The sequence below is a fragment of the Hyperoodon ampullatus genome (genome assembly GCF_949752795.1).
Source record: "Hyperoodon ampullatus genome assembly, chromosome: 8".
Taxonomy (NCBI): domain Eukaryota; kingdom Metazoa; phylum Chordata; class Mammalia; order Artiodactyla; family Ziphiidae; genus Hyperoodon; species Hyperoodon ampullatus.
In genome coordinates, this window is record NC_136921.1 from 92,946,086 (window position 1) to 92,957,834 (window position 11,749).

At 38.4% G+C, this 11,749-nt stretch overlaps 1 protein-coding gene across 3 annotated transcripts; it reads right to left on the reverse strand.

The window, feature by feature from the left end:
• Positions 1–1,853: 1,853 nt before the first annotated feature.
• On the reverse strand, positions 1,854–11,208 carry FKBP7 (FKBP prolyl isomerase 7; the record flags this gene model as incomplete). Of its 3 annotated transcripts, none has more annotated exons than XM_079709801.1 (4): positions 1,854–2,061; positions 4,490–4,623; positions 9,775–9,926; positions 10,958–11,208. In XM_079709801.1, the coding sequence occupies 4 exons, from the start codon at positions 11,206–11,208 to the stop codon at positions 1,900–1,902; spliced, it is 699 nt and encodes a 232-aa protein (XP_079565927.1). In that variant the 3' UTR covers positions 1,854–1,899. The 3 variants fall into 3 exon arrangements, with proteins under 3 accessions (XP_079565927.1, XP_079565928.1, XP_079565929.1); XM_079709802.1 differs by having other exon boundaries at positions 4,490–4,620; positions 10,958–11,166; XM_079709803.1 differs by lacking the exon at positions 4,490–4,623 and having other exon boundaries at positions 1,903–2,061; positions 10,958–11,166.
• Between the last annotated feature and the right edge of the window lie 541 nt (positions 11,209–11,749).

An 11,749-nucleotide genomic window follows, 5' to 3' on the forward strand; every position in this document is an offset into this window, starting at 1 on the left:
ACAGAAAGGTTAGAATTAGGAAGTTTGTATCATAGGATAATTTCCATATATAGCCTTCACAGTATTTTTGTTTGGGGCAGAGTACATGATTCAGGTGCAAATATGAGTATACTGATCAAAAAACCTCTAGTGACTTTTATTAATATGGATATAGAGAATGTGGGCAGTTTCCAAACCAAAACATAATATTGTATTAGCAACTTAGTTTACTTGAACGGAGCACGTTTTTCTGAGGGAAGTAAAGGGATAAAAGTTGATGATTAAGTGAGGAGGAGTTATAAAATTAGGGATAGGAATGAAGAAATATCGGGGGGAAAGAAAAGATAGTAAAGGTTTTTATTTTACCAAGTGTCTAACTGTGCTATGCATATGTGATATCCACTAATCTAGTGGTTTTTGTGTTGCCCTTATACTTTTAAATTATAGGATTTCTAGCAGTATATTTAAAGAGGTTAAAAGATGAACAGTGAACAATGGTTTGGAAAGAGCAAGTTTCAGAAAATGGAAAAAACTTTGTTTTGAACTCAATTGTTTTGAATAGAGCTATTTACTGCCTAACCACACATTTCTACATACACAGTAAGTAAATCTTACATGTTCCAATAAATATGTGTCCTTTCTTGGGTACCAACATGATCTTCTACAGCATCTCTTACCTCTTAACATGTTGGACCACAATGATTTGACCATGACACAAAATTGCCATCGCACTTTATATCCTCATCTGCATCCTCATCTGATATCCTCGTGTGAAATAAGTTCTACATATTTAATCAAAAACTTGATGGCATACCAGTTTGTAATGCTCGATCATGGTTAATAACAAGAACATTGTGAGAAGTGACATAGGATAGAGATACCTAGAGAAAGGGAGACTAAGAAATAGCGTAGCATCAATTTAAAACTATCAAGACAAAAAGTTAGGGATGGTAGATATAAAGGCCTACGAGAAGGAAGAGCCGTATAACGATGTCTGAGGGAATGCAAGAGTCAGAGCAGTACAGACTTTATGATGCCTGCTCTAAGATAGAGAGGCACAAAGCCTTTGGTCTGATGAAATGTCTTTCAAACATTAGTCATTGGAACAAATACCTAAGGCCAGAAACTTGCACCAAAAAGTACAGACTATGTTGAGGCTCTCTGACAGAGTTATACAACTAATACTTTCCTGCATGCATACTAAAGGAAGATTCCTCGGTCCTATGATTTTTATATCCTACTATCCATAATGCTGTGAAATGTATAAACAAATGAAATGTTAAGTCCTGGGTCCCTATTAAATATTTTAAAAATATGGGGCACTTTAAATATTAAAATTTGGATATTTACATAACTATACATGCTGTTAAGGTTAGAGTTGGGAAGAGCTTGTGGATTTTTTTTTTTTTTTTTTTGTGGTACGCGGGCCTCTCACTGTTGTGGCCTCTCCCGTTGCGGAGCACAGGCTCCGGACGCGCAGGCTCAGCGGCCATGGCTCACGGGCCAAGCTGCTCCGCGGCATGTGGGATCTTCCCGGACCGGGGCACGAACCCGTGTCCCCTGCATCGGCAGGCGGACTCTCAACCACTGCACCAGCAGGGAAGCCCGAGCTTGTGGATTTTGACATAGATGTCCTCCTATAGCCTGAAGGGGAAAAGCTGCCCACTAGGATGCAGAGGTCGATTTTATGGTGCTGCAATTCATGTTAACAGAATAAAGCAATAGGAAACACAATCATGCCTTACTTGAAAGTTAAATTTTGCAAAACAGCCTCACATTTATTATTCCAAAATTACATGTATTGAAGGGATCAAAATATGTTCATGGGGGAAAAATAGAAAATACAACTCAGAGAAAAGTGCATTTGTTTTACATATAAAGTACAGTAAATAGCTAAGAAAATTTAGAGATAAAAATACGCTATAGTTCATCATGTTGATAGACATTGTATTCCTTAGAAGAAATGAAGCCATCACCATCATGGTCGTTCTTCTTAAAAATATCTTCTAAAACTGCATTCTGATATGATTTGTCACGTGGCTTCTCATCCTTTTCAAATTCCTTTTTCAGGTAATGACTTATCTAGGCCAAAATAATATTTCTTTAATAAAAAGATATCACAAGAAATTTCCAGCAACTTTGAGAAAATGTTTACATAAAGAAACTCATATCTAAGACTGCTTATAATAAGTGATATAAAAATTTAAAAAGCTATTTGAGGTTTAATTTTTTCAACCTTTGAAGCAATTTTCTGAAGAGAAACTGATCTTCAAACCAGCTTCCCCCAAGGTTATAGGTGGTTAGTGGTACATACTCAGATTAACATCTGAATTGAATTTTGTTGAAACTAAATGCTTTCCAATAATCTACACTATCCACATTATCAAAGGAAACTCCCGCTTAAGGATTTCCATTAGTGAATAAAATCCAAATTGGCATTTCTATAATCTCTAAAGTTATTGGCTTGGCCAAAAAGTTCGTTCGGGGTTTTCCATCTTATGAAAAACTCGAATGAACTTTTTGGCCAACCCAATAGTAAATATGTATAATGAATAAAAAACCCAACTACAGGTTTTGAAATAAAATTTAATTTTCTTAATTTTTCTATGCTTCTATAGCTCTCCCCCAATCTACAAATTATGATCATCTCTCTAATGTCAAATAAAGAACAGGTTTTCTGAAGTATTCTCTCTTCTCTATGTGACATTTCTCTATGCAAAAACACATTATAAGCACAGCCTAACATGGTAGCTACTAGCCATATATGTCCATTAAGCACTTGAAATGTGGTAGATCAAACTGAGACAAGCTACTGTAAAGGTAAAATACACAACAAATTTTGAAGATAATAAAAAATGTCATTGATAATTTTTATATTGGTTTCATGTTGAAATGGCAATATTTTATTTTATTTTATTTTATTTATTTCTTTTAGTGGTACGCGGGCCTCTCACTGTTGTGGCCTCTCCGGTTGCGGAGCACAGGCTCCGACGCGCAGGCTCAGCAGCCATGGCTCACGGGCCCAGCCGCTCCGCGGCATGTGGGATCCTCCCAGACTGGGGCACGAACCCGTGTCCCCTGCATCGGCAGGCGGACTCAACCACTGCGCCACCAGGGAAGACCTTTTTTTTTTTTTTTTTTGAAATGGCAATATTTTAGATATATTGAGTTAATTAATTAACATTAATTTCACTTGTTTCTTTTTACTTTTTAAAATGTGGCTACTAAAACATTTAAAATTATGTATGTAACTCAATTATATTTCTATTGGAAATTATGTATATTATATAAATAATCATGTATTAATACATATAATAACTAAAGAGAGCAAAGCACAACGATTTGGAGATAGTGTTAAACAAGGCTGGGTATTTTATTTATTATCATTTTTTTTTTGCATTGAAGTATAGTTGATTTACAATGTTTCAGGTACACAGAAAGTGATTCAGTTATACAAATATCTATATATCTATGATCTATTCTTTTACAGATTCTTTTCCATTATAGGTTATTACAAGATACTGAATATAGTTCCCTGTGCTATGCAGTAGGTCCTTGTTGTTTATTTTTTATATAGTAGCGTGTATCTGTTAATCCCAAATTCCCAATTTATGCCTCCTCTCCTCCTTTCCCCCTTGGTAACCATAAGTTTGTTTTCTACATCTGTGAGTCTATTTCTATTCTTTAAATAAGTTCATTTGTGTATCATTTTTTTAGATTCTACATATAAGTGATACCATATGATATCTGTCTTTCTCTTAGTTTACTTGGTATGATAATCTCTATGTCCATCCATCTTGCTGCAAATGGCATTATTTCACTTTTTTAACGGCTGAGTAATATTCCAGTGTGTGTGTGTGTGTGTGTGTGTGTATACACACACACACACACTTTCTTTATCCATTCGTCTGTTGATGGACATTTAGGTTGCTTCCATGTCTTGGCTATTGTAAATAGTGCTGCTATGAACATAGGGGTGCATGTATCTTTTTGAATTATAGTTTTGTCTGGATATATGCCCAGGAGTGGGATTGCTGGATCACATGACAACTCTATTTTTAGCTTTTTAAGGATGCAGAAGCTAGGTAACTGAACTCCAGGACCCTGTTTACCAACTTTCTGGGCTACACAGTTCAAATTTTTCCTAGCTCTTTTAATAATCTCATGTAATCCTCACAATCCTATGAGGTGGGAATTATTTGCCCAGTTACAAATTCCTACAGTGCTGCTTGAAAAGATCTTCTCCTGTCGGCTAGATGCCAGAAATGCCTCGTAGAGATTAGTTTGGTATTTTAATGACCCTTTTGCAGGGAGAAAGGAAATTAAACAGTCTGACTTAGTTTCAAGTTTTACATTAAAAAACTACATTTTCTTCTTCGAATTTAGTTTTTTGGTAACCAGCTCTATAAAAGCAAATTAATCAGTCCATACTAGGTAGAAGTAAAAATAATAGCTATAACACAGATGTGACAAAAAATTAGATTGTACATATGAAATCTGTTTGAATTACCTCAGTTTTAGAAAGTTGCCTGTCATTGTCCATGTCTATCTGTTGAAATGTTTCAATGCTTCGTGGTCCTTTGGTCACAGCATAAAGCTCAATCTCAAAAATCAGTGTTGCATCAGGTGGAATCTTGCCTTCTGCTAAAGGTGTAAATTTTAACACTTTAACTTACATGAAGATAACATTCAAATATTTATTTACAAATAGCCATTATAGCATTATGATTATATTATTTCATATTTATAAAAATTGCTTTCTAAATATTTCTTAGGAACACTTTTTTCCATATGTCTTCAAACCAAGTCAGTTCTAAAGACCCAGGGGACCATTATTTCCTGATTAAATGGAAATAAATATAAATCATGTATTTTTAAAAATTAATCTATTTTTGGCTGCATTGGGTCTTTGTTGCTGTGGGTGGGCTTTCTCTAGTTGCAGCGAGCGGGGGCTACTCTTCATTGCAGTTCGCAGGCTTCTCATTGCGGTGGCTTCTCTTGCTGCAGAGCATGTGCTCTAGGCACATGGGCTTCAGTAGTTGTGACACGTGGGCTCAGTAGTTGTGGCTCATGGTATCTAGAGCGCAGACTCAGTAGTTGTGGCGCATGGGCTTAGCTGCTTTGTGGCATGTGGGATCTTCCTGGACCGGGGCTCTAACCCGTCTCCCCTGCATTGGCAGGTGTATTCTTTTTTTTTTTTTTTTTTTTTTTTGCAGTACGCGGGCCTCTCACTGTTGTGGCCTCTCCCGTTGCGGAGCACAGGCTCCGGACACGCAGGCTCAGCGGCCATGGCTCACGGGCCTAGCCGCTCCGCGGCATGTGGGATCATCCTGGACCGGGGCCGAACCTGTGTCCCCTGCATCGGCAAGCGGACTCTCAACCACTGCGCCACCAGGGAAGCCCGGCAGGTGTATTCTTAACCACTGAGCCACCAGGGAAGACCTAAATCATGTAATTTTTATTAATATACCCCAACATTATACAGGAGAGCGCTAGTGCAGAGAAGAAATTCACAGGCAGAACAATTTCAAAGATAGGTATCTTTTAGAAAATGATTTTGTTCAGTTATTTGGAAGTATGAATAAAATATATGTATTAGTATACATGTCTTTCAAATTCTTTATAGGCAAAAAATAGTGCAATGACAGAACAAACCAGTAACAATTTCATGAAGAAATTTATAATCACAAAAAAGCCTTCTAAGTATTAAATAGCTCTCTTTAATAAAGTTAATCTATTAAGTGATGTCACAGATGACTTTAGCAATCTATGGGCTACTTCAGATGGCCATTCATAAAAATGACCTGCAGAAATGACTTGCTAAGAGGCACTGGGTGGCTTTTGTCACCAGTACTTTATAGTTACTCAAATATTTGTTGAATGAATGGCCTCTATCATTTATTTAAAAAATGGCTAAGTTTGTTCTTTGAAGCAAACAGTAATTTTTTAAATGAAAAAGTGGAGAATTCTTGCTAAAGTATTTATATAATCCAAAGAAAAAAGCTTGAAAGTTACAGCCAAAATAAGTGGATCAGCCATCTCCAAAGCCAGGACATAGAAAAATCTACCCACATATTACATGACTAATGTGACCATCCCAACCAACATACCACATATTACCTGACTTTATAGTAAAAGAGCTAGAGATTGATTGACTGATCAGATCATTTTTACAAAACCCATTCCTATTCTGTCCAGTTAAGACCTCTTTATGACAGAAAAATAACTTCTTCTGACAATAATTAAAAACGAATTCAAAACACAAATTCAAATTTCTTAAAAAATATTACAAGTCTAAGTTTCCCAAAAATTCTACTGTAAACATAGAATATATTGCCAGTTAAGTTTTATCTTACTAAAAAATTACAGTATAAAGAAGAGAAAAATATGCATTTGCTATAGAATTACTTGTATTTAGAGAAGCAGATCAAAGAATTAGGAGTTAATGTAAAGAATCTATACATACCACATGTACTGTTAATTAAAGCACTAACAAGTCACATGCATTTCAAGACATGCAGGGGTGCTCTGTGACATTAGGCAAAGATACTGCGCACAGGAAAAGACTTCTTCAAGTACTACCTAAAATAAAGTTATAGCTAATGTTAGGTCTTAATAACAACTTATTTTAAAAAGCTTATTCAATCAAGATATTGTTTGTTAAGCAGTTACTTATGGTATACACAGCAGCTTTTAAAATAATTGAATTCAAGCTATTAGTAAGCTATTATAAATAATGCAGGTAAACTAGCAGTTAACTACATTCCAAAGAACACACTTTTGTCGGGCCTCAGTTTCCTTACGTGTAAAATGTAGGTGTTGGTGATGTTACTAGTGAGATTCATTATTTTTATATATTTATTGAAGACACCTCAAATTGAATATGAACTAACTTCAAGTCAAATTTCTACATTTTTGTAGCAAGGGTCTGGCTTATTAATAGCTTAGGCAGACTGGGTAGTCATTTGTATCTAAGCATAAATTAGTTTACAAAAAGGATAAAATAAGTACTCATTTGTCACAGGGTAACAGGACCCAAGATGAGCACCCATTGATGAGAGATGTGGGTGCCCTGGTAGCAGGCAGAATGTGGAGGTATCTACAAGAGAGAAAGAGAAACTCTGAAAATGAGATTAAGGAGACTGAAAGGCAAACTCTGCCTATATCATTTTGCCTAGAATTGACCTCAACCTATGACAGCGTTTTTAGGACAAGACTGCGTCCAATTTATCTTCAATTCTCTCTCCCTCTCCTATGTTCCTTTACAACTAAAAATAGGATACACTAATTATGGTTCTGTGGGAGCTTTTTTTTTTTTTTTTTTGCGGTATGCGGGCCTCTCACTGTTGTGGCCTCTCCCGTTGTGGAGCACAGGCTCCGGACGCGCAGGCTCAGTGGCCATGGCCCACAGGCCCAGCCGCTCCGCGGCATGTGGGATCTTCCCAGACCGGGGCACAAACCCGTGTCCCCTGCGTCGGCAGGCGGACTCTCAACCACTGCGCCACCAGGGAAGCCCTGTGGGAGCTTTTTTGATGGAACCAAACGATTGGCGAAAAGCTTTGAAAGTGAAGCTGTAGTTATCTGGAACTGTCTCTTTAGGAGCTTTAAATCTGATTGGATCTGATTTGTACCACTAACTTCCCTCCAATCCAATTTGGGGCAGTGATCCCCTACTCTTGCTGGAAAGAATAGGCGAGGGAACCATTCTGCCTAATGAGTAAACTAACAGCCTTAAAGAGGGTGTGCCATTTCAACGAAATATTGGGGAATAAAGACAACATTTCATTGTAGAAAATCTTTAATTACTTTAATTATATACTAAATATTTCAAATACTTGGGGTTCAGAAGGGCTCTATATAGAATGAGAAGGTAAAGATTCTTTCTTTGGGGAATTCCCTGATGGTCCAGTGGTTAGGACTCTGCACTTCCACTGCAGGGGGCATGGGTTCAATCCCTGGTCGGGGAGCTAAGATCCCCACAATCTCTGGGGTATGGCCAAAAGAAAAATCTTTATAGTTTTCACACAGCAATAGGAAGCAAGGACCCAACTGAGAATGCAATATAGAAACCAGCCCTCTGCCACACTGCCCATTTTCCCCTCTTAAAAATTTCTCTATTCCGCTCCACTTCTAACTTTAGTGATTTTTAAAAATTTAATTTTGGAAAAATTAATACATGTCTTTCTCTGTCTGACTTATTTCGCTTAGCATAATACCCTCTAGGTCCATCCATGTTGTTGCAAATGGCAAGATTTCATTCCTTTTCATGGCTGAGTAATATTCCAGAGTGTGTGTGTGTGTGTGTATGTGTGTGTGTGTGTGTGTGTGTGTGTGTGTATACCACATCTTCTTTATCCATTCATCCATCGATGGACACTTAAGTTGTTTCCATATCTTGGCTATTGTAAATAATGCTGTAATGAACACTGGGGTGCATACATCTTTTCAAATTAGTGTTTTCATTTTCTTCAGAAAAATACCCAGGAGTGTAATTGCTGGATCATACGGTAGTTCTATTTTTACTTTTTTGAGAAACTTTTATACTGTTTTCAGTTGTGGCTGTACCAATTTACATTCCCACCAACTGGGATGTTATATACAGCACAGGGGACATAGTCAATAATACTGTAATAATTCTGTATGGTGTGTAATCTATAAATATATTGAGTCACCATGTTTTATACCTAAAACTAATATAGTATTTTAAGTCAACTATACTTCAATATAAAATTTAGTACATGCATACAGTAAAAAATTTAAATACTATATTACAGAATGAGAGGAAATCTGCTTACCTTTGACCCTCAGGCCTCCTTCCCAGGAACATTTAATACCATCAGATGGTGTACTTTTTAGATAGTCTATGTAGATACATGATGCATGTGTGAAATTTCCCCTCTCACATGTAAGCTCTCATTGAGGTTAGGAAACTGTTTCTGCATTGTACACTGCTTTATGCTCAGTGCCTAGAATAGAGCCTGGCACTGATGCTCAATAAATATTTGTTGCAGGAATATATTCTATCCCATTTTATCTTTTTTTTTTTTTTTGTGGTACGCGGGCCTCTCACTGTTGTGGCCTCTCCCGTTGCGGAGCACAGGCTCCGGACACGCAGGCTCAGCGGCCATGGCTCACGGGCCCAGCCGCTCCGCGACATGTGGGATCTTCCCAGACCGGGGCACGAACCCGTGTCCCCTGCATCGGCAGGCGGACTCTCAACCACTGCGCCACCAGGGAAGCCCCCATTTTATCTTTAACACATTAAAACATATGGCTCTACTTCATTCTTTTTACTGGCTGCACAATAATCCACTGTATAGATATAGCATAACTTAGTTAACTAATTTCCTACTAAGGGATACTCGGGTAGTTTGCAGTCTTGCTACCCAAAAAAGTCTGCAATCCATGTTCTTTAAGATGTACCTTGGTACACATTCCTGGAAATGGAACTATGGGATCAGAGGATATGTGCATTTTAAATTTTGATAGAAATTGCTAAAGAGGTCGAATGATTTACATTCCCAGCAATAATGCATGGGACTGCTGTTTTTTCCATACCTTTGCCAACTTTTATGTCTTTGCTAATCTGATGGGTGAAAATGGTATATCATTTTTGTTTTTTAATTTCTCTTTCTTTAATGATGACTGGACTCGATAGAGCTAAAGTTTATTGGACCCTATGTTCTATATCTTATTTAACTTTGAGAGTCTGCTTTTGAGTTTTCGACTATATACCCGAAGTCTATGATTTATTTTAAAATATAACTTAGAGATATACATATTAAAACACCTTACCATAGCCTTCCTTTCCATATGCAAATGAAGGGGGTATAATCAATTTTCGCTTCTCGCCAGGACACATATCCGTCATCCCAATGTCTAGGCCTTTTATGACTTGTCCAACACCAAGAACAAACCATTTGGGGTGGCCTTCATTTTGTGTCCGGCTATAATTAAAAACAACACCTAGGTAAGTTGATTTCAAGAAAAATAAAATCAAACTTTAAAATACAGCTGAGCATTTAGTTCCAATTTAAAATTGGAGTCCTCTCTAACCATCTCTTTTCCTATATTAAGATTCATTCTGAACCCCCTAGTGGGGTGTTTGGCTCAAACTTCCCTCGTAATAGCCAGACAGAGGTATAATCTGCCCAAAGCTAGTCATTAGGGGTCATCTCATTTTCTTTTTTGATTGTCATCTTTACAAAAACTACTCAACAGTTAACTTTTTAATGGGTCTCCTGCCCCTAACTAGCTGCCTGGATTGTCTCAAAAATAATGGTACAGGTTTAGCCTCAAAAAGTCATTTGAACCACGATTAAAATTTGTATCTTTTCTTCTTATTAAATTTCTCTATTCTAGATGCAAAGAACTAACTTTCCCCAATTGTATTTTTATAGGGTAATAGCACAGAAGGAGAAAAGACATTCTACCTCTGAGTAATAAACCATCAATTAAATCAGAGTAAGTAGTGGTGGGATGAGGGGGCAGGCAGGACACAGGGTCCGGAAGTCACCAGAGAAAGTCATTGTAGTGGCTTCTTGATACAGCTGGAAAGTGGCCTTCAGCCAGTAAATATCGTGCTTCTGAAGGCCAGGTAATATCTCCTAAACAACTCTACGTAGTCCTCAGTAAGGAGGCTCCAGCCCACAGCAAAGGAAAAGTGTGAACATTCTTACAAACAGTACCTTGACTTACTTCTATAGGTACCAAGGGTAGTGGTGCTGGTCGGGGGAGTGTATGGATGTGTGTATTTTTAATAATTTCTTGGGCCAACATTTTCAGTAATTTAAAATAATATTCCATATAATAGGGAAATACTGTATCAAATCTGATTTCCCCCCTAGAAATAAAAGGCTAAACTCTTGCTGTTAAAAAACAAGAACAAATCAAACAACAAATTAGGTTTCTGGTTGGTGGAGGGAGGCTAGATTTAGTGCATCAACTGGACGCCGGAGCTGTTCGCATCATTTCCTACCTGCAGTAGAATTTCGAGCCGTCTTTAGCCAAGAAGCCGTCGTAATGGGCATTTAGCAGGTCTCCCTTTTTGCTTGTGTTAGAACAATTTTCTGGACGATGCAAAATTTCTATTTTCACTTCCTCTATGCTCTCCTCTGCCTTTTGTCCCTGAGCAGTAAAAATGCCCCACAGGTAAAAGAAAATGATTAACCTAAATAAGAAATGCATGATTCCGAGAGTCGGCTCCAGATGGCCACCGCGTTCCCTCATGCGTGTCACTGGCGCGGTGTGGCCGCGCCAGCAGTCTAGTTCCGACGCGTGGCAGGCATTGTTCTACGTCATAAAAGGCCGGGGGCGGGGCGAAGCGTGGCCCCGCTCCCTTTCCCTGCGGCGCGCCCAGCAGCGGAATTTTTGCGCGTCGGCTGCTGGTTTCGTCCTGGTGGTACCCCGCGCTTTGGCTGGCTGTCTTCAGTCGCTAAGGCAACACTCCACACTTGCACCGCATCTCCTCGCTAAGACCGCATAATTTACAAACAGTTTCCTCAGGGTTCGATAGTAACGTTCGCGTTACCTTTTGAAACTGGCAAAAGAGGAAATAAGACTCTGATGGGATGTCATAGTCCGAGGATATGATTGTCATTTCTGGGCATGAAAGGCGTCTCCTCAGATCCCTAGAGAACTGGTGGGCATCGGGGGAGGCATTCTGCTTCTGCGGTGTCTTTGAAGCGCCTTCTCGGGGTCGAAGTCATGCATTAAGCGGTACCAGGCTAAGCCACACACTAGTACACGGAGGTACCGCTGCTCCCCGAAG